The sequence below is a fragment of the Amblyomma americanum genome, chromosome 2 (assembly GCF_052857255.1).
Source record: "Amblyomma americanum isolate KBUSLIRL-KWMA chromosome 2, ASM5285725v1, whole genome shotgun sequence".
Lineage (NCBI taxonomy): Eukaryota > Metazoa > Arthropoda > Arachnida > Ixodida > Ixodidae > Amblyomma > Amblyomma americanum.
Genome location: NC_135498.1, coordinates 144,719,538 through 144,746,383, shown reverse-complemented (window position 1 = coordinate 144,746,383; position 26,846 = coordinate 144,719,538). Strand labels below are relative to the sequence as shown.

The 26,846-nt window shown below is 44.7% G+C and overlaps 1 protein-coding gene across 1 annotated transcript; it reads right to left on the bottom strand.

The window, feature by feature from the left end:
* Window positions 1-3,964: 3,964 nt before the first annotated feature.
* On the bottom strand, window positions 3,965-21,412 carry LOC144121852 (glutathione S-transferase 1-1-like). Its single transcript, XM_077655268.1, has 5 exons — window positions 21,195-21,412; window positions 16,928-16,986; window positions 11,768-11,909; window positions 10,498-10,668; window positions 3,965-4,181 (listed from the first exon to the last, which is right to left on the bottom strand). Exons 1-5 carry the CDS (start codon window positions 21,333-21,335, stop codon window positions 4,044-4,046), a joined length of 651 nt encoding a protein of 216 aa, XP_077511394.1. The 5' UTR covers window positions 21,336-21,412; the 3' UTR covers window positions 3,965-4,043.
* Between the last annotated feature and the right edge of the window lie 5,434 nt (window positions 21,413-26,846).

Sequence of the window (26,846 nt, the reverse complement as noted above, 5' to 3'; positions counted from 1 at the left end):
CGCCAGGGGTCGCAGCGGGAGTGCCGGGTCCCAGTCTGTTGGGGTTGCAAATCGGTAGGGGCGGTGGCAGAATCCTCCCCGCGGCATTGGGATCCTGCTTGCATTCCACGTAGCCCGATGCCCGGGTGCGGGGGTGCGTCCAGAGAGCTCCGGACTGGGCACGTGAAATCCGGTTGAGAAGGGCAGAACTAATTAGAAAGGTCAAACACAAAGCCGCAAGATCTTTCTCTCGGTATGAGTAACGTACCAACCAGCCTCGTCGCGTTGGTACCTAATTCCAAAAAGCCCGGTGGAGTCGCCGCAGTTCCAGAACCTGTCGTTTCAAATAACAAATTATTACTCTAGAATAATTTAGCAGTTTTGATCGCTCGCATCTTTCTGACCTCTATAACCTTCTCTTTCCCATGCTCCTTGTCCGCCCTTAAAAAAAAAAACAAAAAAAACGTATGTGGCCATCATTGCAGAGTTGACAGCCAAAAATAAGATATTCAGGTCAGCAGGACTGATCCGCTTAGTCAAATTAATATCGAACACAGTTGCAAGAATCCATTTACCTTGACTCAAGACACAGTCCTGACTCTATCGGATATGTTACCCTGTTGTATGGTCCCGGAATGTCGAGGACACCTATGACTCCACAGTGCTACCTACTTTGACTATACAAAAACTAGCTCGTCCTTCATTGCATAAAGGGAGTTGTTGGCCGCTGGTCAAAATTGTGATGTGTTTTCGTGGCTGAACCCGCAGTTTTACCGAACGACCTGGTGCACATCCTATGGAACGCGCCCACACCAGCGTCATTGGTCCCGAAGCCCTGGTTGAGTTTGCCATGCTTTGCACTGTCCGATTACAAATTGTTCGCTTTAAAAATAAATTGCCGAGCTGAACTCACCACAGGGGCCTGGTGGACCCCGTGAGCAATAAATGGCCCTGTTTGACTTATTCCAGCTCAGCCGACCGCCCTCAATTGCCACGTCTCGCACCGGTGAAGGTACTTACACAGGATGCTATCATGTTAATTACCATAATCTGTACCCAGTATTCCATTACGAAAGGTGTCCGGGCACTTGCTAATATACTGTTTAAACTCCACTGCCCTGCGCTCAAGACTATTCACCCAACATTCCCATGGTGCTAATAATATCCTAAGAAGTGACTATGCTCTTAATCGGCCTCAACAGGTTCTGCTAGTAACTGAAACTTGGTTCGAAATATTTTAGTATTTTAAAAATTTCCACTTAATAAGTGAAACTGCTTTCCAGATAGTGTAATGAACAAAATGTGTATAACAACGTTGTCAAAAACTGAGGAAACACTATTTGGGACCATGTATCAGATACGGTTACATCGAACAGCGTTCTGGCTATATTAGCGTAAGCCTTCTTGGCCATCTCGACCCTCGACCTAAAGTAAGGTTTCGCTATGGTTTACAGTAACGAAACTAAACAGTCAAAATTTAGAAGCTCATATCTGCTTTGAAATCGCATGAAGCAAATATAAAGGAGGCGACACCTGCTCAGACTTGTCATCTTTAGCAATCTCGACTCTTCCCGATTCAGAACCGTATCCTGAACATGACTTCGGTTCTCGCAGATGTGAGGAAACCACTGCCTTGTTGATCTAAATAAGTGAATGGACGTTTAGTAACAAATTCTTTATGTGCTTGGCCCCGGTTACACATACGATTGCACATTGGGCATGGTTCCCCGGTCCGAGTAATGTGCGCTTCGATATAACTCATAGCATTTCGTATTAGATTTTTATCAGGAAATATAAATTCGCGAATGACACGGACATGCTTACAAAGCGGCAACATTGTTTAAAATTCTGAGAATTGATCACACTTTGGAGCCCGACGTACGCAGGGGATTTAAGCTGAGAATAATTGCATTTACAGGAATGAAAAAAATTCCAAAATGCGATTAATTAGCATCGTAGTAGCTTTAGAGGTAGTAACGCACTAGCTCCACATTGTGCTTCGATGAGTTCGTGGTTTCTATAGCGCAGTCACCGGCAGCTCCCAACGTACAAAACACGTCAACTTCACCAAGGTAATAATAGCTTAGCACAATCATAAGGGCATGGCATTGGCGACTGACATAACTTTTTTTACCTAAGAGAGCGCATAATATGGAGAAAAAAGCAAGGCGTACAAATTGGAAAGTACAAAAAACAGCCTTTCATTTCATGTACCAGCAGCTATGTTGTCCATGCTGTCTTACTTTTCTTCGCTTTTTGCTGTTTTTCTCGACCACACGTGTGGGTTTCTCTGTGTAACCTGTCTTTGGTTTCTGATAATGACCTCACACACGGCAAAAGCCATTAAACCGCACTAAACCGCGGTTTCCCTACGCACATTGGTGTGGAACTTCAGGCAGATTTCCGCAGGGTAACCTAGTCCATGTATAGTGTTTTCATGTATAAAATGCAGTCAGGCGAAGCAATGTGTGCTCCAGTCCGTCAAGGGCGATTTTTTCCAGGAAAGCAACATCTCTATCAGCTCATTAATTTTTATAGCTGCAGGAATATTGTTAGAAAGCCTTATAAATTCGATAACTCCGCGAGATCACGCCTATTACGCATCAGTATCGGTTGAAACAGAGAAGCTAGCTGATTGGCGTACACACGTAGGGCAAAATAGAATTTTAATTTTTTGATCTCGCTGTTCATATCGGCGATAATTTATTATATAGAGTGCATAATGCACTTTAGTACATATGTAAAAAATTGCAGCTTGGCGTTCAATTTTTGCACAGAAGCGAGTGCTCTTAAATGAACGTCCGTGATCGCAGGCGCGACCTTCGCGGACAATAAAAGCCATTTGTCGCTGTGCTATGCTGTAGAGGATTTTTGCCTTTTCTCCACTTTCCTACCTGCCATTCTAGGCAGGTGGCGTTGCGGACGCCGACTAAGATGAATGCTCAAAATTGGGAAAAAAGCTGATAAGTGCTAACGTTTTAAAACGAGGTGGTGATCCTCTTCAAACAAACGCGTCCCATTTTAATTCAAGTTAGCGAGGCGATAAGGACGCTGCAGCAGTTCGTGTTCGAAATAAAACAAGATGACGTGTGTGCAAACAAGTTTCGTTCAAGGTAATGTGTGGAACATAGATTTATTTAAACAAATGTGTAACGGTTGATGTTTAGACTGTATATGCAACCTGAGGATAAAAGCAGGAAGCACGTATATTTGACCCCTCTGGATTGCCTTCCTTTTAATGAAAACGAAATTTGAAGCGCGATTGTGATTCTCACTAATGCAAAATTTAAGTGCAGCTCGCTCGGTGTCACAGGGTCTGTAGGGTGGTTGTTTTCCTTTGTTGAGTCGTCGGCATGTCTGGCGACGATATTAGTTTGATTGTAGCATTAGTTGATGAAGACGACGACGTGCTATGCACAGCTGGAGAGTTTGTGTCGCACAAGGCATGATCGGCTGCAGCGTTGGCCTAGTGCTTTCAGTCTCTCTAGGCTCAATGTTTTGCTTTGGTGGGTCGTCGGCACATCTGGCGATATCAGTATTCGTTGTGAAGACGACGATATGCAATGCAGAGCGCGCGAGAATGTGTATATCAGTCCTATACAGTATTACTTGTGGAAGATGGCGATGTGCAATGCTCAGCACAAGAGTGTGCTTCAGTTTAACTCGAGGCGAGATCGGCTGCGGGGATAGCCTATAGTGCTCTCGTGCAGTGATAAGTGAAGCTCGTATATTCGCGGCGCCGCAGTTTTAGATCCCAGTCATGGAAATGTTTATTTTTATGTATTTATTTATGGTTTTTCTCACATGCACCAACAGCGGCGACACGGCTCAACCGACGAACGGGCCCTTAAGAGCTGCGCTCTAAAACAGCGATGCCATAAGGCTTACCATGACAGGTGTTCGGAGCGCCTAGTAAGTTACATTCTCTTGGGCTCCCTAAATATGATCCCTTTTCTTCGGAGCATAGGTCTAAAATCTTGAAAGAGATCCCAAAGCAATGTACAATAGAGAAGCCGCTTTTATTGAAATCCATTTTTTTTCTTCAGATGTCTTTTCACTGCACCTTACTTTAGCTCACTCCAGCGCTGCTTGACGGAGTTGATGGCCATCCCACAGATTTCTTCGAAGCACGAAAGCTCGGACTTGACGCGTTCATAGTAGTTCAGCAGTTTCTGAAATTTGGCATTGTCGAAGCAGCCCGTCTGGAATTGAAGCATCATTAGATTAGCAAAATAAAAACAGCAGCACAATCATGACAGAACACTACATGCCACAGCCAGCAAGCGAAGCTGCCCTGTCTGCAACAAAGCGTCTATTACAAAAAGCAAGAGAACAAGCGGTACTCGGACAGCGTCGCTCAAACAAAAAGATATTCATTTTCATATGAACGTATCACTTGACCGGCATGATCACAAAGTCGGTCTTGTGACTGGCGAGTAGGAGCACCATAAAAATGAAGTTCAGGACGTGTAGCAAACAATACTCAAACACTGCTCCTCCTCTTTCCAAAATTTAACGAGGAAAACTAATCTCCACAAAAAAGACATCATGATGTTGGCCGTTGAAAAGATGTGGTAAAGGTAATTGTCTGATTGTTGAAATGGGTAAGGTAATAAGGCCTAGAGTTATTAACGAAGAACACTCTCAAATGTTGCCTGCTTCATTTAGGATAAAGGAAGCGCTGCAACATCAAAGTTGCCGGTTTGTTCGCTTGGAAAGAGAGCATTCAGTAAGAACAAGCGACCCTGAATAATACGTGTGATGCACGTGAACAAAACGGATGCTCCATTTTCCACGAGAGCACAAGACGTAAATTTTCTGTTGCAAAGCGTCACACTAAGACATCGTTCTCATCAAAATACCCAGTGGAGGAAAAGAGTTGGCGAAAAACTTGTGCAAATAAAAACAGTCTTGCAATTAATTTTCTCGTGGTGTTTTATTATGTATTCATTTCAATTGCCCTGCTCTCATTACCGCAGTCCTCGAGACAGCGCTGCTGATAAATCTTGTCGCGCTAACGCAATAGAACACGTTCGCTTAAACGCGTTTATTGTTAGACCATCGGGAATGTCTAGAGCCTTTTCCTCCAAGACGACTCAGCCAGATCTGACTATAACAGATATAAATACCGCCACTTCAGGTTCACTAGCTTCTGCGTTTAAAGGCCATGCCTTTGATAAGAAACATTTTTATGGCACACATGGGGAGAGATCCATATACATGATGTTCTCCTGTCTTATTCAATTGACATAGCAGAGCTATGTAAAAAGTGTTCCCGGCACGCACGCGGTATCACAGCGCCGCCTACTTGGTTCGCAGTAGCCGAATAGCTAAATGCTTGCTTCTTAAGTCATTTATTCATTATAGAAACTTCACAGGTGCCATCATATTCAGCAGCATAAGTCAGTTCATAGATGTCGGCAGTAAGACGTGACGTGGTTTACGCAAAAGGGTACTGGCGCTAAAAGACGTAGACGACATACACGCAAGACGCTTTATAACCATACGAGCAGGCAAAGATAAAAGCAAAACATATACAAGTGGTGACATGCCAAAGGCACATGTGCCAAAAGGACCGAGCAATGATTATATTACTGATAATGAACCACTGCGAAAACTAATCTCTTCATCCGACAGCGAGACAGCTAGATGGATTGCTTGTGCAGATATGACCCCTCTGCTTGATGTAATATGCTTCGATGATTTCACGCTCTAATCGGTCTTTAGACCTTGCAATGAATGTAGTGTTTTCGAAACCTGGACGGCACTTGCAGCTTTTGCAGTGAGTGGCCATGTGACTGCCATAACCATTTTTAATAGCAATCTTGTGCTACCTCACTCTTTCATTAAAGCGCTGACCTGTCTTGCCAATGTATTCCTGACCGCAGCTTAGAGGCACAACATACACATCGTCAGCAGTGCAATCAGGGGCACGGATTTGGTGATTCCTTTTGGACTGCCTAACCATTCTTACTTTGTTCAAGGCGCAAACACGCGACAGCTTGCAAGGAGCAGATAGAACCACGTTGACTTTAGCTACATTGACAGTAAGCATTCATTCTCGGAACCGGCAACTCGTGTACTCACGGTCTGAGCCCTAAAGTAATAAAGAGGCTCTGCTGCAGGGTAGACACCATTACAAGTTGAACGAGCTCATAAGAGAGCTGGAAAACATGAATAAAAGTCAGCTTCAGTAGGATAGAAAGTTTGGCTAATTGGTTTATGTTCATTTCGAAGGAAAAATACAGCGCGAACAGCGACGACGGACGAAGAAGAGGTGCACAACACAAGCGCTGTTCCGTAATCGAGTGTTCGTCGGGCGCGCATTTTTACGCGACAAGCTTTATTTGCGCGTCGGTACAAGACTGGTGTTTTCATTCCGTGTCTCGTACCTATTAACTCTCGCAGAAATTTCCTTTCGCCTCACACTGGGGGTTATGTTGTTGCGCCTTAGGTGATTGAGAGCGCTATTCTAATGTACGCAGCTTTTTCTGGCGGCTCTGGCTCTTCAGCGCACGTCAGGGACGTTTCCAAAGTTGTAAACTACGAACCCGCGTTAACTCCGGTATGCAAGAAGGCGCTGATGAGCCTCCTTACTCTTTTATATTTAGACGTTTTAGCATATTGCCTGCTGTGTCACACCGTTTTCAACTTGATGTATATATGCGATAGGGGAGAACATCTTTCGTCAAGCTGAACCGCCACTTCAAAATGCTTCTTAAGTACGTTTTCATGCAGTATTTCTATTTTAGGTCTCTCGTCAATTCGAAGGTAAATAGTCTTGCTTTAAGTAACATGCTCCGAGTCAACAGTGCGCACATTTTTTGAAGATGTTGTCAGCGCTTTGTCAGCATGCTGACAGCGATGCTTTCGGAATTTCAGACACCAGAAACTTTTCCTCTATTTTACGCATTCTTCAAATGGGTAAATTAAGTTAGGGGAATTTATCCAGCACTCGCAGCTCACGGCGACCCCGAAAAGTGGCTTATGGCATTTCTGATGAATTCTTTGTAGCGCGGCTTTCTCAACGAGAACAAACCCTTCAACTTCTGAAGACCTCATCCATGTTTCCTGGATTTTAATACGCATGGCTAGCGCGAACACAAATTAAGTTCTCAGCTTGTAATACATATGATTTATATCAAAAACATAAGGGATTAATTCATATATTGTTCAGCCTCCAGCAGTAGGCTGCACTGAAATATGCCTTCTTAACGGTAGGCCTTAGGCTAATCTTGTGAACTTCCATAGAACATCCCTCGAAGAGCTTGGGTATGAGCACTTGGCGCCTAGACATTGTATACGTTTTTCTCAGCCTTGGCGCCGAAACTTTGTTTCCTTTTTAAAAAGCGGCTGGCTCTCTCGGCGTTTAAGCACATTTCATCAGCTGGCGCATGATTCAATCTATGGCGATTTTTGATGCATCATTTGTTGGGATGCGAGTGGGTGCATCTCTGCAGAGAAAATATTTTGCTACTAAATGAAATGCGGCCGTAAAATAACGCGAAAATACCGGCGTGCAATGTTTTTTTAAGTAATCAATGACGCCAAACCTCCTGCCTCGATGAGGGCACTTTAGATAAAATGTTGCAAGTTAACCAGATACAATGTTCGCTAAGGTTTTTAATGCTTAAACATAGAGCACTTTACATGCACAATGAGTCCCAGAATTTAGGTATTTGGTCACGACACTGATGGGAAAGAATCTGAAACAATCAAATAAAGGCTGCTCAAATGCATAAAGAACAGTGGTTTCTCAGAGCCTAGAAATGTTAAACTGCCACCACCTTCAAAGGGAAGTTCTTCTAGGCGCCACAATTTAACTCTTGGCTAAGCGGCCCATTTTATCGAGATATTTAACTGTTTTACACGAGTAAGAATAGGCGTCTTGACCACCAAGCAGTAATCCCTCCTAGTGTTTGCTGGTACTTTCTTTTATACAATGGTTCTTTGGCTGTTTCTTCTCTAACCTCAACTTACATCACTCACTGCACGCCGGGTCTACTGCTCGTGTTGTCACAAAAAAATACCACATTCCTGGGATACAGTTAAACTGAACGGTGGCCGGCGGCGAAATGCTAAGAACGAAGCCTCACGTGATAACATCGAGTTTTTATGGCAACGAGACAGTTCATGCTTGCTTTTGTTTACCCGACGATGCTTGCGTGTTCGGCCGATCAAAGGCGCTGTGATCACGGGCCCGGTTTCTTGGTTCAGAAGTGGTGGTTTATCTGGGCGATTCATTCAGTGCGGTCCGCGTCTTGTTGTCCCCACTTATAAGTCTCACATTGTGGCTCCGTTCGAGTGGTTTGGGGCGCCATATAAGCAATGTATTGAGCTCATGCCAGCGTGGTCCCGAATCCTACTTGGAAAGATTATAAATCTCGTTCTCGTATCTGACGCCCTTCTGGTGGAAATTCATTTCTGTTCCGGGGTCAGCTTAATTTCGATTCCTAGAGGGTGTTTGAATGTTCTCAAGCTGATAAACAGTAAAGCCTTTGAAATCAAAGCTCGTCGGAACCGAGTGGATTGTAGTTTTTTTTTAATGATCCTTTTATTTACATTAGCCAGAGAAATTCATTTTTTGCTTTGTGAATATAAATTGAATCCTACAATTCTACAACTCATGTACCGACTGTTGCAGCATTCACAATTCCTCGAAAAATGCTTCCTCTGAAGGAACCGCTAGCTTGTGCACGCTCAGTATTTGTACTCAAATAGCATATGGCTAAAGAGTTCATTTTTATGCAATGTTTTTCAGAGACAGTCGTCTGTTTTGGTCGGAATGAACCAAAATTCTGCATTGTTTGCTGTGCGGCCGGACTAGAAAAGAGGGAACAGTATTTTCGGTGCGCCATATCGGGTTGGTGGCGCATGACCGAGAGCAGGTGACATGAGACGAAGAGTACCCTGCGTAGGCTTTATGAGAAACATTGCACTGCTGGTGCAACTGTTGTCAGTTCCTTATCGATTCGTGGTCGAGCAGTGTCGAAAACAATGCGAGCTTCTGATTCTTTCCGACCGAAACAGGAAACAACCCTACTCAGTCTTCATGTAGAGAAAAGACTGCTCACCACAATCCAGTTATTCGCAAAGTTAAGCACGTAGAAGCAAGCAGTAGTGCCAAGAGCAATATTGTATCAGCTGCTTTGAGCGACTGAATGCAAGACGCCAAGAAGCTCATTTTGTAGGGCAAAGACTGATTCACGTAAACTGCGCTGGCTCGCTCTGCGGCAACTGCATTAGGAGCTGATGCGGAATTATACGACCCCGTTCTCTGCCCTAGTGGTTCGTGCGCTTGGTTAATTAGGAAAACATTCTTCCCGAGATTGAGGCGTGGCTGCGCTGCAAGCTCAAGGTGGCCACCAAAGTCAATAATAATAATAATAATAATAATAATAATAATAATAATAATAATAATAATAATAATAATAATAATAATAATAATTGGTTTTGGGGGAAAGGAAATGGCGCAGTATCTGTCTCATAAATCGTTGGACACCTGAACCGAGCCGTAAGGGAAGGGATAAAGGAGGGAGTGAAAGAATAAAGGAAGAAAGAGGTGCCGTAGTGGAGGGCTCCGGAATAATTTCGACCAAAGTCAAAGGAAGACATGGTTCCCGGACTTATAAGGGAACTCGAGAGTTTATATGAAATCGGAAGAAAGATGGTATGTCCAAGCTTTCAACTAGCCGTCGAAGCTCTTGTAAGTTAAAAACCCGCTGTCCTCACTACCTTCCAAGAGCGTGAACGACGTGAGACAAGGAAGGAAACGGACCGGACGCGCTCCGTACTGTCTGTTTCCTTCTTTGTCCCTAATTGCTCGCGCGGTTACAAATATGCATTCAAGCACAAACCACCTAGCCCGCCTATCTCTGTTGTATATACTTTATGGAATACTTGACAAAGGGCAGCAGTTATTGTACACCGCAGCAGCAGGGTTCGCGAAGGCATTCAAGAATTTTATTAGATATGCTTCCCTACCCTGAAGTTGGTGGAAGTGTAAAATTCGTGAAAACATTCTTCACTCTGACGGCAGTAGCAAGATGCCAGCTTCCCAGTCAAGGCTAACTGTCGATATGAAGCCCCCCCCCCCCCCCCCCCCCCCCCACAACAACAAGAAAAAAAACAACGTAACAGCCTTCTCGAGCAGGCGCAAGTAGCAGCGTGAAGAATGAGAAGTTTCCGTGGAGCATCATCACTCCACATAACACAAACTAATATCATGGTTTGTGTATTGCGCGTATGAAGTTTTACACGAAACACTTATTACTCTGTGGAAGATTTAAGTTCAACACTTTTCTTTATACCAGATAAGGTAATTCTTATAAGAATACCATATGAAACACCGAATGGCGCGAGTCCACGTCGTAGCATTTTCTTACGGAATTCTGACGTTTCACAAAGCCTCAGCAGAATGTGTAATTTCAACAGATTGCTTCGGTATCACTTCAGGATGAAGCCGGAAATATCGGGAGCAGAGAAATGCAGGATGAAGAACCCCTCCTGTTGCCTTACCTCGAATACACCGGCGATGTTCACTACCAGGTATACGTCAGCCAAAGTTAGCATGTCATTGACTGCGTATTTGCCGTCACCAATAAGGTGCTCGAAGCCCTTCAGTACGTTCTCTTCGAACGCGGCCACCTCCTCTTGCGTTGGCTTCGTCTTCTCCATGAAGCGAGTGCGCTGTACAAAATGAGAATTAGTAAGAGTAGATCGCAACACATGTTTAGACTAAAATGTGATGGACCGCTGGTGGGTAGGCAGTCCTAACACAGAAGGCGTCATAACTAGGTGATGTTTTTTACTGCAATGTATGACTGCGTTTTCCTCCTTGAGACAAAGGGTAAATTACAACTTTAGATTTCACAAAATGTATGATTGTAAAAACGATGCAAGTTAAGCAAAAAGAAGACAGTTGTTTTTGTTTGTGACAGAGCATACGGGATTCTTCAACCACCGATAAGGAAGGTACCAAGGCACCCGAAAACTTAGGGAAACGCATGACGCCGTGTCGCTTACATGACCGAATATTTCTCAGAGAAAAAAGAGCCTATAGTACCAAAGTAGCTTTTCTCGGTAGTGGTTCGTGATCGGAGTTGTGAAATGAGAGCAGAAATGAGATCAGATATTTAGTTAGGCGATATTTTGACAAAAAGCGAACAAGGGGCAATTTGCAGAGACAACATCTTCAAGAAATAGAAGTGAGGTTTACCTTTACTGAAAAAGGATGCAAGTTCCCGCTCAATGCTATGAAGAGGGTGATGTGCGAGTCCACAGGAAGATTAACTAATACGCAGGTGACTAGACCACTTCCGTAGCGACATGATTACGCAATCAAAATAATTAGCATGGAATATTTACATGTAAATGCCAATGAGATTAGGAAGTATGCCAGGATGAGATAGCCGCAGCTGGCACAATACATGTTTGATTGCAGTGATAACACAGAAGCCTTTGACCTGCAGTGGCCCTAGTTAAGGTGATCATGATGATAATGATGAAATGCAATCCTACGTATCGAATGAAGCAAATCAGGAAAAAGCTTCGCTCACGCCAGTTTCTGTAACCCGTCTGTTCTCCTTTATCTCCCCATTTAAGTTTAAGACCACATTTCACAGTCAGTAATGGGAAAAAAAATCACAACTGCGAAGGACCTTTATGCGCAAAAAAAATTCCACTTCCTATATTATTGAACAATAAAACTTGATGTATTTCTTTAAGTTTCAGTTCTGACCAACTCAGGCAACGACAGAAGTACAGGATAACAAGAACTCGTACTCACAAAGAATGCAACTTTTTGGGGATATATCGTGCAGGAGAAGCATGCGAGGATTTGGTCTATGCGAGTGCGGTGCTTGACGCATTCAGGGTACAGCTCGGATTTCGGAGCGTACTTGCGAAGCAGGTAATAGGCGATAGCGATGCTGCGGAAGAACAACAAAAAGATAATGTGAATAGCCCTCATGCGGGCAGGAGAAGACAAACACACCGTGTTTTCTAGATCAAGGAATCCAGTGATTTCTGTTTAAAGACAATTCGTACTCACAACGTTGTCGTTTATGTCGTAGTAATGAGTCGAAGGTTCTGGTTACGGTAGCGTTAATTTGCTATTAACAGAACACCACCTCGAAATTTTAAAAGCTATCTTGAAACACCGGTATTCATGGTCAGTTAATTACAGAAATTGTTGCATACATTGCCGATTTATATGTAAGTAGAGCCGAGCACAATACACACGACAACCTAGAAATATTATTTGTATTGGAAAACAGCAGGGAAATAATCGATCATATGTGTAAACGTATTTAAACAGGGTTCAGCGATGGCGTAGAGGTAGAACATCCGCCTCGCATGCAAGAGGACCGGGGTTCAAATCCTGGTGCCGCGCAATTCTCCACCGGGTTTAAAAAAAAAAAAAAATCCGCGTGTCGATGGAATTGCATAACCAGGCCTAGAGTGCGGCCTTATCTCGGTGACCAGAACCGACAACGCACTCTCTCACCAGAGCAGGATTTGGCCACCCTGGTGTAGTACTTGGCCACAACCTTCTATGATCAAACCAATTAACCCTCGGCCCTCAGTCCCCAGCGGCTGCAGAGCAACTGACCACGGCGGCGGTCAGACCTGTGACGCAGCGGAGGGTGCTAAGAATCTCTGGCTCCGGACAGGCCGCCATTGGAATCTGAACCTGGCAACGTTTAACGCTAGAACTTTAGCTAGTGAGGCTAGCCTAGCAGTGCTGTTCGAGGAACTAGCGGGAATTAAATGGGATGTGATAGGGCTTAGCGAAGTTAGGAGGACAGGTGAGGCGTATACAGTACTAAAGGACGGACACATACTGTGCTATCGCGGGTTAGAGGGTAGACGAGAACTAGGTGTGGGTTTCCTCATTAATAAGGATACAGCTGGCAACGTAGAGGAGCTCTACAGTATTAACGAGAGGGTAGCAGCTATAGTAATTAGGCTGAATAGGAGGTACAAGCTGAAAGTGGTGCAGGCCTACGCACCCACATCCAGCCATGATGACCAGACCGTTGAAAGCTTCTATGAGGACGTAGAATCAGCAATGAATAGAGTAAAATCGCAGTACACTGTACTGATGGGCGACTTCAATGCGAAGGTGGGCAAGAAGCAGGCTGACGACCACGCGGTAGGTGACTATGGGATAGGCTCTAGAAATAGCAGGGGAGAGTTATTAGTCGAATTCGCGGATAGAAATAATTTACGGATCATGAATACCTTCTTCCGCAAACCAGAAAACAGGAAGTGGACCTGGAAGAGCCCCAATGGTGAGATTAAAAATGAAATAGACTTCATACTATGCGCTAAACCTGGCATCATTCAGGATGTGGCCGTCCTCGGAAGGGTGCGTTGCAGCGACCATAGAATGGTAAGGTCTAGAATTAGCCTAGACTTGAAGAGGGAACGGAAGAAGCTAGCGAAGAAGAAGACCATTAACGAGTTAGCCGTAAGAGGGAAAGCACAGGAGTTTAGGATAGCGCTGCAAAACAGATACTCGGCTTTAACTGAGGAAGATGATCTTGATGTTCATTCAATGCACGATAACCTGACATCAATAATTACGGAGTGCGCAGTAGAAATAGGCGGTAGGACAGTTCGAAAAGATACCGGGAAGCTATCTCAGGTGACAAAAGATCTGATTAAGAAGCGCCAAAACATGAAGGCATCTAACACTACCGATAGAATAGAACTAACGGAGCTATCAAAGTTAATAAATAGGCGCAAGGTAGCCGACATAAGGAAGTTTAATATGGAGAGAATCGAGCATGCTCTAAAGAACGGAGGTAGCCTAAAAACAGTGAAGAGGAAACTAGGCATAGGTAAAAACCAGATGTATGCATTAAGAGACAAGCAGGGCAATGTCATTAGCAATATGGATAAGATAGTTAACGTAGCCGAAGAGTTCTACACAGACCTGTACAGTAGCCAATGTAATCAGAACGCTAATGAGAAAGACAGCAGTGCACAGCAATGCGTCATCCCGCCAGTAACGAAAGATGAAGTAAAGAAAGCCTTAGAAGCAATGAAAAGGGGAAAAGCAGCTGGGGAGGATCAGGTAACAGCAGATCTGTTGAAGGATGGAGGGGACATCGTGCTAGAAAAACTAGCCACCCTGTATACGCAATGCCTTATGACCTCGACTGTACCAGAAGCTTGGAAGAATGCAAACATTATCTTAATTCATAAGAAGGGAGACGCCAAGGACTTGAAAAATTACAGGCCGATCAGCTTACTATCCGTTGCCTACAAAGTATTTACTAAGGTAATCGCTAATAGAGTCAGGGCAACGTTAGACTTTAATCAACCAAATGATCAGGCAGGCTTTCGTAAAGGATATTCTACAATAGATCATATTCACACCATCAATCAGGTGATAGAGAAATGCGCAGAATATAACCAACCTCTATATATAGCTTTCATTGATTACGAGAAAGCATTCGACTCAGTGGAAACCTCAGCAGTCATACAGGCATTGCGTAATCAGGGGGTAGAAGAGCCTTATGTCAAAATACTGGAAGATATATATAGCAACTGCACAGCTACTATAGTCCTCCATAAAGTCAGCAATAAAATTCCAATAAGGAAGGGCGTCAGGCAAGGAGACACGATCTCGCCAATGCTGTTCACCGCATGTTTGCAGGAGGTATTTCGAGGCCTGAATTGGGAACAGTTGGGAATAAGAATAAATGGAGAATACCTAAATAATCTGAGATTTGCTGATGACATTGCCTTGCTGAGTCACTCAGGAGGTGAACTGCAAATCATGATCAACGAGTTAGACAGGCAGAGCAGATCGATGGGTCTAAAAATTAACATGCAGAAAACCAAGGTAATGTTCAACAGCCTAGCAAGGGAACAACAGTTCACAATTGGCAGCGAGAGCCTAGAAATTGTGCCGGAATACGTCTACTTAGGGCAGGTAGTGACAGCTGATCCGGATCATGAGAGGGAGATAACTAGAAGGATAAGAATGGGGTGGAGCGCATATGGCAAATTCTCGCAGATCATGAGTGGCAGTTTACCAATTTCCCTCAAGAGGAAAGTGTACAACAGCATAATCTTACCGGTACTCACCTACGGGGCAGAAACGTGGAGGCTAACGAAAAGAGTTCAGCTTAAGTTAAGGACAACGCAGCGAGCCATGGAAAGAAAAATGATAGGTGTAACGTTAAGAGATCGGAAGCGGGCAGAGTGGGTGAGGGAACAAACACGGGTTAATGACATCCTAGTCGAAATCAAGAGAAAGAAATGGGCTTGGGCAGGGCATGTAATGCGAAGGCAAGATAACCGCTGGTCTTTAAGAGTAACGGAGTGGGTTCCAAGAGAAAGTAAGCGTAGCAGGGGGCGGCAGAAGGTTAGATGGGCGGATGAGATTAAGAAGTTTGCAGGCAAAGGGTGGATGCAGCTGGCAAAGGATAGGGTTAATTGGAGAGACATGGGAGAGGCCTTTGCCCTGCAGTGGGTGTAGTAGGGCTGATGATGATGATGATGATGATTTAAACAGGGTCAATGACGAAGGTTTCTTTGAAAAAGCAAGTGTCTTTAGGAAAATTGTTGCCCACCAGCTTTTAAAGTGCACAAAAAGCTAAACACAAAGCACCATATTATGCTCGGCCTTTCCCCTTGCTTTCTGGAAGATATAACTCTTGTGCCGGACATTTCGAAAATCGTGCTTGGGAGGAAGTCTTAAACTTTGTGGTGTTCTCTGCAGAAGCAAATGAGTTTAGGAGATACGCAGACAGAGATGTCGTTTCTTTCGCACAAGCACACGTTGTGGGAGCCAAACACTTGTTTGTTGCAGCAATACTTTTATGTAATATTGCTTCTTGTATTTTCAACAGCAAAGGGGAGGAGAGAACAAAACGCCTTCCAGCTCGCAGAAATGACTAAACGCATGCTCGGATGAGGGAAAATAATGGTAGTTTTAGGCTGTAGCCTCTGTAGGTTCATGCTTGTTCCGAATATTATAGGGTTGATTAATGAATCACTGCTCTAATTCTTTATGGACAAACGTTGTCACTCTCGCCTGATATAGCCAGCAATGGCAGACTTAGCAGGATTTGTTTTATTTCATACGTCAGAGCCTTTAGCAGCAGCGCGCAACTATAGACGAAGTACTTGAGAGCAATATCAGGTGTCTGGCTCTTGACCGTGGCCCAGCTCGGAATGAAACAGTCATTAACAGTTTATTACTTTTTGCAATCCTGAAGGCAATAAAATGAAAGAATCGCTATTAATCATCATCAGCCTGAGTGCGCGCCCATTGCAGGGCAAAGGCTTCTCCCATATCCTTCGAATTAACCCTGTCCTTTTCCAGCTTCGGCCACCGTATCCTCGCAATCAAAACCTTCTGCCGCCCTCTGCTGCGATTACCTTTCTTGGAATTCACTCCGTTGCCCTTAAGGACCAGCGGTTATCTCACCTTCGCATTACATGCCCTGCCCTAGCCGATTTATTCCTCTTGATTTGGTCTAGCGTATCGTTAATCCGCTTTTGTTCTCTCACCCCCTCTGCCCGCTTCGGTCTCTCAGCGTTATATCTATCTTTTTTTTCCATAGCTCGCTGCGTTGTCTTCAACTTAGGCTGAACCCTTTTCGTTAGCCTGCACGTTCTATGAATAGAAGCATGACATATATTTTAGGCACATGCATTATGTAAAAAGAGGAGCGAAGAAGGTCACAGGGTGTCAGCCTAAATGGTGTTCTCTGCAGAAGCAAGGGACTTCAGGGGACACGAAGGCACAGATTTCCTTTCTTTTACACCAGTACACATTGTGGGAGCTGTTGCTATAACCTGTATTTCCATCACACGCAATATAAGGTCCCTCGGACGCTGCTTCTGATTTCTGTGACACAAATCCTCACATATAATTTTTTTTTCATGAATAGCAGCACTTGCTTAACTTAATAGGCAGACGTACCTCTCATAAACGACGAATCCTCCGTCGTCCAGGGTTGGTACCTTGTGGAAGGGATTCAGCTGGAAAGACAATTACTTTCGTCAGTCGATGTTTTCGAAAGAGAGAAAAGCGTAGATGTACGGCTCATTGACCTGGATTTTAAATTCGTGATGTTCACAGGTGTCCACGAACAAGAGAAAAATCTTACGCAAAACAAGTTCCTTCGACTTATCTGTTTATACTTCTGGGCAGACAGATGTAACTTAATCTAATATGGCGGAAATTGTGTGAAACACAACAATTGCTAAAAATGGAAAACATGCGGAGCTATTGCCAGGCTACAAAATAGAGATTGTGGCATACGATGTTGCATTTTTTGTTTAAGTATTCTGGAGAGCCTAGCTTTTATCACTGTTATCGGTCTATTGCAAGGCGCTTAATTTTACGCATAAGAAATGGATAAGAAAGGCATTAGAGAAAATGCGAAATGCAGAGCGATACGTCGCTTTTGCACCGCTTTTATAAACATGTTAAAAAAAATGGGAGCGCCGCGGTTTTCCGCTAAACCGAACGCTTCCAGTGTGTCCCGAATGTGGTAGACTCTCGTTCGTGGTTGTTCAGATACTCTTCTTAAAAGAGCAGAATGAAACAGCAGCAGCTAGAAAATTCAGGAAGCGCTTTCTTTCTTACTAAAAAGCAATTATATGTTACCATCTTGCAAGGTTGAAGTACTGTTGGCTGGAAAAAAAATAAGTTGCTAAGAAAAATGCGTTCACCCTTCCCCGCCAGTATCTATCGCCTCGTGATGTATACATGCACAGAAAAGGACCCTGTTTTGAAGCGAATGAAGATTCAGCCTAGCTTCAAGGATATGCGCCAAAAACCTGTGGATGCATTGCAGTTTACTTGCGAAATGGGTCGGTAGCGGCGATATCTGCATTTCAGCTTTAGCCTTTTCTAGTTTAAGAAAATCCACTTTTCAGCGAAAGCAGCTTTTTCCCGTTAGAATGAGGCAATACATTGATTGAAGCCAAGTTCGATATCTATTCAGTCTATTTAATATCCGTTTAATGATGCAGAGGTACTGGTCTGCAATTGATCTGTGAAGCTTTTGAAGGTTATATTACTTGAAGGTAATAAAAGAATGTTGCGGTATGTCACAGCTGGGTCCCTTGTCGAAGCGGTGTAGAAAGAAGCCAGGCGTGCAAACACTACATCGTGCTCCCTTATCTTTCTTATGGGCGTACCACCAAATCACCACTCATTACAAACACAGCCGCTTCGCCTTCCCGCGGCCTGAACGTGCACTATATTTAAAATACAGTGTTTACTGACGGCAACTGCACACAAACAGTTATATCTCATCGTACCTGCTTCGTTGACCCTCTCACTCTGCTGAAAACGTGAGGTGCTCAAGGCCACCCTCATACACTAGCTATGGGGATGCCCATAACCTGTGGCAATTCCCCATACCCATTCCATCCCCGTCCTCATGGGAGGCCGCTCTGCGAGTTGTTCAATCAGCTTACCAAACATGGCTAGCGGACAGAGCTCTCTGTGAAACCAAGGCACGTGAACTCTTGCACAAGCAGGAGTCCACCCTTGAGGATCATTTAAAATAATGTTGTCCCCCCCTCCTCCCTTCCTTTCCTGGTCCATCAGCTCAGACAAGCAGGAGTCCACCCTTGAGGATCATTTAAAATAATGTTGTCCCCCCCCCCCTACCTTCCTTTTCTGGTCCATCAGCTGAGACAAGGCTTCTATGAACTTTTTTTAACTCTCGCCGGTGCATCATCAACGCGTCCAGTATGAGTAAGTTTACTTCACACCGCTGTAAATGAAATGGACCGTGAAGAAGAAACATCGGAATGGGCAGGCATCTCGGATAGCACGCGTTTGTTGTGCCGTAGTCGTTGCTGCTGCGACCGGACATTCATTCTGAACAATTCTAAACTCTGCGATAGCCCTTGTAGGGGCCGGAGTATGTACGAATTAATAAATAAATTTCCTCTTCTATGCTGGCCACAGTCGCGATCGCATTTCAGATCCGTGAACACCCGATCATGCTCTTGGTTTAAGTTCACTGCAGAGTTTTCAGTGCGGTAAGTATGCCACCTGGCTTGACTATAAATCAGGCACCTTCCATTATTTGATATCTCTCTGTCAGTGAGAGACTCATACTACGTTGGTTGAAGTATTGATTGACCATCCTTACAGTGTCCCGTAGAGTGCACCATACAGGGACTTAGGATATGATTAGCAAAATATGGCGTTGTCGTAGGTGCTGCACATGGTCTATTACTTTGGGCACCGCGTGGTTATAACGCTGTTTTCTCTCTCCTGTGCACTTTAGAGCAGTGTTTTGGTTGCTAGAAAAACTATTTGCGAGCATGAGTTTCAGTGAAGACGCTTGCAATTCCAGGGGAGAAAAAGTAAAAAAAAAACTTATTCTCGAGGAAACCTGATGGAAAACAGATTGTTGTTAAGGGCACCGCTGTATTTTTGTGACTGTGGCTCCTCTCCAGGAAAGACAGGTTCTTCAGGTTAATATACGGCCCCAGTGGCCTGACATCGACGGAGGCGAGGAGCCTTGAAAGGCTCCTTCGTGAGCTTTGCCTCCACGTAAAGGAATTGAAGGGCGGTCGAAATGAATACGGATTCGGTCCCAGATGTTCGTGGCCCTAACGTGGCTTTAGGATGTAAAGATCCCGTAGGAAAATATAAGGGAATATTACGACTGCATCATAACCAAGTCTTGTAACATGCACATGTGTATAGTTTTCGCCAGATAAATACTTATGGGAGAAAGAGAGACCAATGTTAGTTAAAATAAATGCAACCTACTCCGTACTTATTTCGTAATTGATTGTAAACGAGCTGATTATTGCTCAATGTCATATGGTGCTCCTTTGTTTATTACATTAGGCTTGTCTTCTTCTTGCGGCGTTTCAGAATTTATTTTCCTTCTTGACAATGTAAAAACAAAAGACAGAATGAGCCCACGAACAAAAAAGGTTTAAATTAAAGCTGGTATTAAATATCCCAGATCGGTTACCTGTGTGCTGGTTATTGGCTTTAAGAATCCACAAGCAGTGCGCTGCTTTCTTTGCGTTCAGTTTTTTTTTTACTTTATGACCAGCGACGAACCACGCTTGGTACAACTATTCTAGACTGTGAGGCTTCATATGGCCACCGATTGCACACCGAATTCATTGGCGACACCACTTCCTGTAACTTTACAAGACTGTGATAGTCGCATGACTCCGCCAAGACGAGTTGTCAAATTGTCGCCTCTACTGGGGTAAAATTCGTTACCAAAAATCAAACGAGATTAATCGATGCCGCTCTCACATGTGCTCGAATGGATCACGGAAACGTGAAATTGAATCTGTGCCATATATTTTGTTAAGCACGCACATTTTTCCGGATGTGGCGAGCATATTGCAGGAGTATTTGAGCGCTACTTTATAGCAGCACAGTACAGCGCGAAATACTCACTAGATTGCAGAGCCTGGAGCAAGATCTCCTTGTGTACTTCTAAAGTGGTAAACACGCATTGTAGGCATGCATAAAATTTGTTATGTCACACCGAGGTGCCAATCACGACAGGAACAGGTCAGTGGTCGGCGGTCTGGCACTATGTGGAAACACTGCAGCGGATATCGTTTCCTGTTGTACCGTTAACGGAAGGTTTAGTCTGCAGTAAGTGGAATAACTTTTGTTTTCAGGAACGTTGGACAGGAGTAGCCGGGCTGAAATGCGCACTGTTTTAAAATAAAATCGTGTTTTTTTTACCCGTAGTGCGCTTCCGTGGCACGCTCCATTTCAGTGAATTTTGAAGTGTATACGAAGCCGCTAAGCCAAGAATTTGCCCTGAGCCTAAAAAAACTTTACCACCAATATTCTAACCTCCAACGTTTCTTCTCCGCGTCTGCTGCTTATAGAGCTGAAGTCTAACTCAAGTAAATCTTCATATCCTAATCTTTGCCTGATCCGCCACAGCCGAAGCCTGGCCAGCTAATTTTTGAAGCGGAGCTCGAGGTTACTTGGCGCTCTAAAGCTGTTCTAGCCGCTACATGAGACATAATGCTTGGTAACATCGCACAATCTTATTCCTTTAGGGTACGTTCATATTAAGCACCGTTTAAGCAGATTCATACGCTCGGTAGCCCTAGATTTCTGGGTAGTGCAAGGCAACCATCTCAGAGGAACGTGCGGAGGTCAAAACAACGCAATGGTTCAAGAGCGGAAAAAGAAGAAAAGAAAGCATCCGCTTGTGCATGCAAACCTTTAGGTACTCTGGGGTCAGGTGCTCCTTCTTGAGGAAATCTAAGTTCTTCAGCTCGAGTTCCACGCCGATGAGCTTGGCCACTGAGCGAACGAAGCTGCAGGGCGGGCTACCTGGCACGTTGTAGAGGACGATGGGCATGGTGGCCAGTGACAAAGGCGGCGTCTCTTCGATCTGGAATCGAGAGCAGCGTGCGCTGGTAGTGCCGCGGGATAGCCAGCCGGCCGCCTTTTAAGGGCAATGCGTTTCCGGTGATGCTGGAGAGCTCCGGTACACTGTTTTTCTAGCAGGCTATTACAGGCAGCGCCCGCGAACCGTGCCGGATGTGAGCCGTCGGTTTCAGCGGAAACGCAAAGAAAATGTTGGGCTCTACATTTTTATCTTCTTTAAATGGTGAAAAAAATGGTGCCACGCATGAAATTCTTATCACACTGTCATTTATTGTCTACTCTTCACTTTTTAATTTTTGATTGTGGCTTCGATTGCGGCGGCTCTTATAATGGTAAGCTGTGTTTGTCTTTGTTTAAAATAACACGTTTAATGTGTCCATTATATTAAAAGGGGCTTGTAAAGCCCTGGTCCAGCTCTTCTTAAATTAGCGAAACATTTCTAAGGTACCGATACTATATAGCGTGTGCTCGGAGGTTCGCAACACTGAGAGACCTATTACCGTGTGCAATGGATAACTACCATAACGTTGCCCGCAAGTCCGCACAAAAATGCGAGGAAAACGCGCGCTGACTCCACAGAAAGACATAGTTTACCGCTGCGCTCGAGGTTTCATAAAGCGGCACACATGATCGGGGCATTACGTGTCCGTTCTAGATAAATGCAGCCTACGTTACATCATGTGAAGTATCTTGGCCACTTAGTGAAATATTCTTTGCAAAGCAGCGCAGGGGATAACAGGGGACTGACAAAATGCAAAGAATTCCTCAGTTGCTAGTCAGTGTTGTTTCTGTATTTTCTGGTCTGTGTCCTGTTATCCTGCGCGCTGATTTGCCAAGAAACACTCTACCTTACCCAGAAGCAAAACTGAACTAAGGAATCGTCTCCCTTCCTCTCATTTTTCTGAGTTTCGCGAACTTCTACCTTCCGTCTATGAATCCCGGACGGCATTTCAAACGAAGTGTTTAGAACAAATTATGTGAAGGCATTAGTTGATTTAAAGATGATATAGAGAAATAAACAATGTGGCGATCTGCGCACCAGTTAAAGCAATGAGCACAATATAGCTCGTATATGCAGGAAGTAATTTATTAAGCTCAAAGCATTTTTCCAACCATCACGTGCCCAGCATATTTTTTTTTTTTGTTACGCGGGCAGAAGCTACAAAGCAAGGAGAAAACAAGAGTCAGAACGGAGTTCCTATTTCCCCACCTCTGCTGTCCGCATTCCATCGCCCACGTTACCGTCTGCTTGCTGGCACCGCTGAAATGGAAGGCATTGCAGACGGCACTGAAAAAACTGAACCCAGAGAGATCCTCGTAGTGATAACACCCATATGGAGTCCCAATTGCTGCTATGGTAGGCATACGTGCGCCCGTCTCTACGTGTATGGATGCGTGCATATGTGTGCATGCGTAGGCGCGTCGGCGTGCGTCCGTGGGCTCATAGCCGCTTGTACGGAAAAGGGGTACGTGCACACTAACGAGAACGAACTTCAAGCAATCACTAGTTTATTACTCCACAGTTACGTGTGTCAAGCACACTTGATCCTGTTTTTAGCTAGTTTTGCGCTTGTTTAATATTGAAACTCATTTTCAACTTAACAGAGAAATCACTCAAAAAATCACATTTTATGCAAAGTTGTTCTGCCCCGCCGCGGTGGCTCAGTGGTTAGGGCGCTCGACTACTGATCCAGAGTTCCCGGGTTCGAACCCGACCGCGGCGGCTGCGTTTTTATGGAGGAAAAACGCTAAGGCGCCCGTGTGCTGTGCGATGTCAGTGCACGTTAAAGACCCCCAGGTGGTCGAAATTATTCCGGAGCCCTCCACTACGGCACCTCTTTCTTCCTTTCTTCTTTCACTCCCTCATTTATCCCTTCCCTTACGGCGCGGTTCAGGTGTCCAAAGATATATGAGACAGATACTGCGCCATTTCCTTTCCCCCAAAATCCAATTACTATTATTATTAAAGTTGTTCACTTTCATATTGCGCGCCAATGTACGCTGCCATGCCATTGGCGAGTAAATAAAGCGTACAGGTGCTTTCGTGCTGCAAGCAAATAGTCCAGAGCAACCAGGACAGCTAGTCCGAAAGCACTAGGTGCGCATGAAAATTTTCTTCTTGTTTTGAGCGCTTCGATACATAAATGCTTTCCAGCTAACACTGACCTCGAATTCAGGACTGCCAGCTAGACTTCCGAGCGATGGTGCCTGATTTTTGCTCTTCTTCACTGCCAGGACTCTAGCGGCGCCAATAAAATGCTGAGTCGTGACTGCTTTCGTCAGATGGCGCGAGCAATTGCGTTGGCCTAGGGTGCCTCCATGTGCTACGTGCACCTTGGGTAAACGCACACGCGCATCGAAGCGCACCACTTGGATCCGGGGTTCAGTGCTTACTTCTGGCTAGCACTCTGGCACTCCCAAGAACCGCGGCAGAAAAATAAGGATAAAAAGGTACCGCATTCTTCGTCAGTCGTCTCTGGTGCATTCAAGAAACGTCAGGACCACGTGCAAGTTCCGAGGACACATGGCGGATAATGGGTGTGGTATAGTCACACTGTACGTGACCTTTTTTTTTTTTTTTACTGCGACAATGTTCCCGGTGGCAAAAGGTATTTACAAATATAGGTCCTTATTAGGACGTAGAAAGACGTAGAGTCTAAAGCGATTTGAAAGTGATCACTTAGAGGTTAATCTACTTGAATTAAACTGCTCTAATGCGGTTTATTTTGACAAGAAGCCTTCTGCAGATACTTTAGGTCCACTAGCTAAGGGATTCAAACTGATGCAGAGTGGTGATTCGGGCTTGTTGGTTCATGGCTGAAATGATCGACGGCAAAGCAAAAATAATTAGACAGAAACAAGCGCTGACTACTACCAACAGAAACGGTTTATTTGCTTGCGTAATATATACCGTCCAGAAAAACAAAAAAAATAATCCATTTCTGTTGGTAGTAGACAGCTCTTCTATTTGTTCATTTTTTCGTTGCGCTACCATCGGTCATCGTAGCTGAAGGATTCCTGCATTGTGCACAATAATTTTTTGCTGCCTGCTAGGTAGCCGTAACTCAAGCAAGACTATGTCCGTCTGTTTCGGCGGGAACGAACGTGATAACCTTCCAATCGTGCTAGACTGCACGCACTCTTTATGAGTGTGGCAAGTCATTTGTTTAGTACGGCCACGAAAGCTGAAAAGTCGCGCTTTTGTTGTGCAGTGACAGCTCTAAGAAGGACTTTATCTGGAGCAGGTAGCGGGCGTCGCCGTTCTCCTGATTCGTAACAGAATTCCACTACACATGTACCTTCTAAGTAGAGCAGAAAGCAAAACTTGGTAAGGGATCTAGTGAGTTTTATTGCCTTTGACCTGCTTACTATTCCTTGCAGCGTGAACGCATCACTACCTTTCGAAGGCACGACGTGACCTAGTGTCGTGTTGTTGTTTTAAACCTGTTCAACCTCTTGAATGGAACGTAGAAGGAAGTAACCAGGTATCGGCCCTTTCGGTAATACCGATGTTGAACAGAAGCCACACCGTCTAGTTAGGAGGTTTACGCACCATTGCATCGCCCGACATGTAGCGCACTCCTCAGATAAAAAAAAACATAGTTTGCAGAAGCAGAACAACGCTCTTAAGCTACAATTTTAGCAGGTTTATCTTGTCACCTCATCCATAATTTACACTGACTAGCCGCTTCAAATGAGGCACACGACTGGAGACAAACCAGCTCGAGTGGCCTCTAAAGAAAGATATTGAAGCGAAAGCTACGCTAGGTAAAGCTGATTTTTTCGTGAGTTGCCAGTTGACATTGAAGTGAGCCAGAGGTCATGGTGTCACACATGCTGATCTTTGACCTTGACCTTCGACCTTTCCATTCGCCAGTAGAGGGCGGTAGAATAGGCCGCAGAGTTCATTGTGTGATCAACGTCACGCGATCAACCATTAATTTAACTGCCACCTGCCAGGGTGGCAGGGTGGGTGCACTCCCTATCCAGTGTGCGGAACGCACTCAACGTTGCAGACGCCAAGCCGCGTCTAGTTGTCCGATACACCGCAGCTTTCGCTCTCTAACCAGATTCAGCAGTAGTTAAAGCGCAGCTAATTTTATTATCTTCTCCCGCTGCTAAAGAGTCAAATTTCGGCGAACGAAACGTCAAAGTATGGCGCTTAACTGCCTGTAGCGAAAACTGAAAAGAAGCGAGTGGTCCTAGAGCAGATGAAGCTCAATTACTACTAACTACAAAGGAACGCCGAAGCGGCAGGGCTCAGCATGCATGTTGTTACCGCTTCTGGTTGCTCTCACGTAGCTTAGACACCGTCTGAATTAGAATGCACGTGTAGTGACGGTGTGAGGTGAGGTGGGGCACGACGGTCCTTTTTCGAGTACAGCTCTCACTAGACGCTCATGGTCAGCTAAACAAGTTGGAAATCGAGGGCCGGAATGTGTTACGAAACCATCTGAGCGCTGCATACATCCTCTTTAGGGCCAAGATTTGTGCGAATGAGGCGCTACTGCGACAGTGTGGTGGGTAAAGAGGTAAACACACAGATGGTGAGAAATAATTACATTATTTTACCTATGTTACCTGAGCAAGGGTAACTGAAAGGTACGCATTAAATATAATATTCTGTTTTCGAAATTATTATCGCAATTAGTTTCAGCTCCTTCGTCGCAATCGATATCCTTTGCTTGCTGGCATGTATTTGCAAAGCTCGTTCCCGTCGTGGATTAGGAGTTACAGCTGCTGTCTGTGTCTGTATCACTCGAGGAAAGCGAAAATTCGGCTCCTAGGTGACAGAATATGCTCCCTGCATTGTTTCCGTCCAGCGCGATTATTCCTCCGCTACAATGATCGCGTGGTAGCACTGTTGCACAGCATATTCTTCCTTGCTCGCCTTCCCGTCCCAGGTGGGCTTCCAGGCAGTGCTCCTCGGTTACTGGTCTTAGTCATCGCTAACCTGGCTGTGCTCCATTTGCAAACGATGCCGGGTGGGCCGGGTTCACTTGTCATGGGATCAGTGTAGTTAAAGGGAAGGTGCAAAAAGCTGTCGTGGCAGGGTCGATTTCGCCACTTCAAGCGAATTTACCAAGTACCCAGCTACCAGGAACGCTAATGAGGACCAATGTACACAAATACGTCCGTCCAATCGGGATGTTGCAAGTATGGCTTCTACTTAGCATACGCCTTGAAATGTACCTCATTCGCTTGGCTTGACTAGCTAGACACTTTGCAGGTGACATCAGTAAGTTCGTATCATGATGCTTTTCCCTTTCTAGGCCAACAGGAAATAGTAAAAAATAGCACAGGTACGACTCATAAGTCAAGGGCCTTTCGCCGGATGTAGCTTTTCCTGGCTTTATCCCCCTGATGCCGAAAATTTCTGTTATTTGTCATGCAGAAGACGAAAAGAAGACTTTCACGACGGAAATATGTGACACCATGTTTGTCTAGGTCGCGTCCTAAATTATGCCAACAAATGAACAAA

What these genes read in the sequence shown, in the direction of transcription:
- LOC144121852 (XM_077655268.1), bottom strand. Translation starts at nt 21,335, where the DNA reads ATGCCCATCGTCCTCTACAACGTGCCAGGTAGCCCGCCCTGCAGCTTC. An exon ending in TGACCCCAGAGTACCTAAAG is followed by an intron (nt 16,987 to 21,194) that starts GTTTGCATGCAC and finishes TTGTCTTTCCAG; the next exon opens with CTGAATCCCTTCCACAAGGT. An exon ending in CCCAAAAAGTTGCATTCTTT is followed by an intron (nt 10,669 to 11,767) that starts GTGAGTACGAGT and finishes CATTTTGTACAG; the next exon opens with CGCACTCGCTTCATGGAGAA.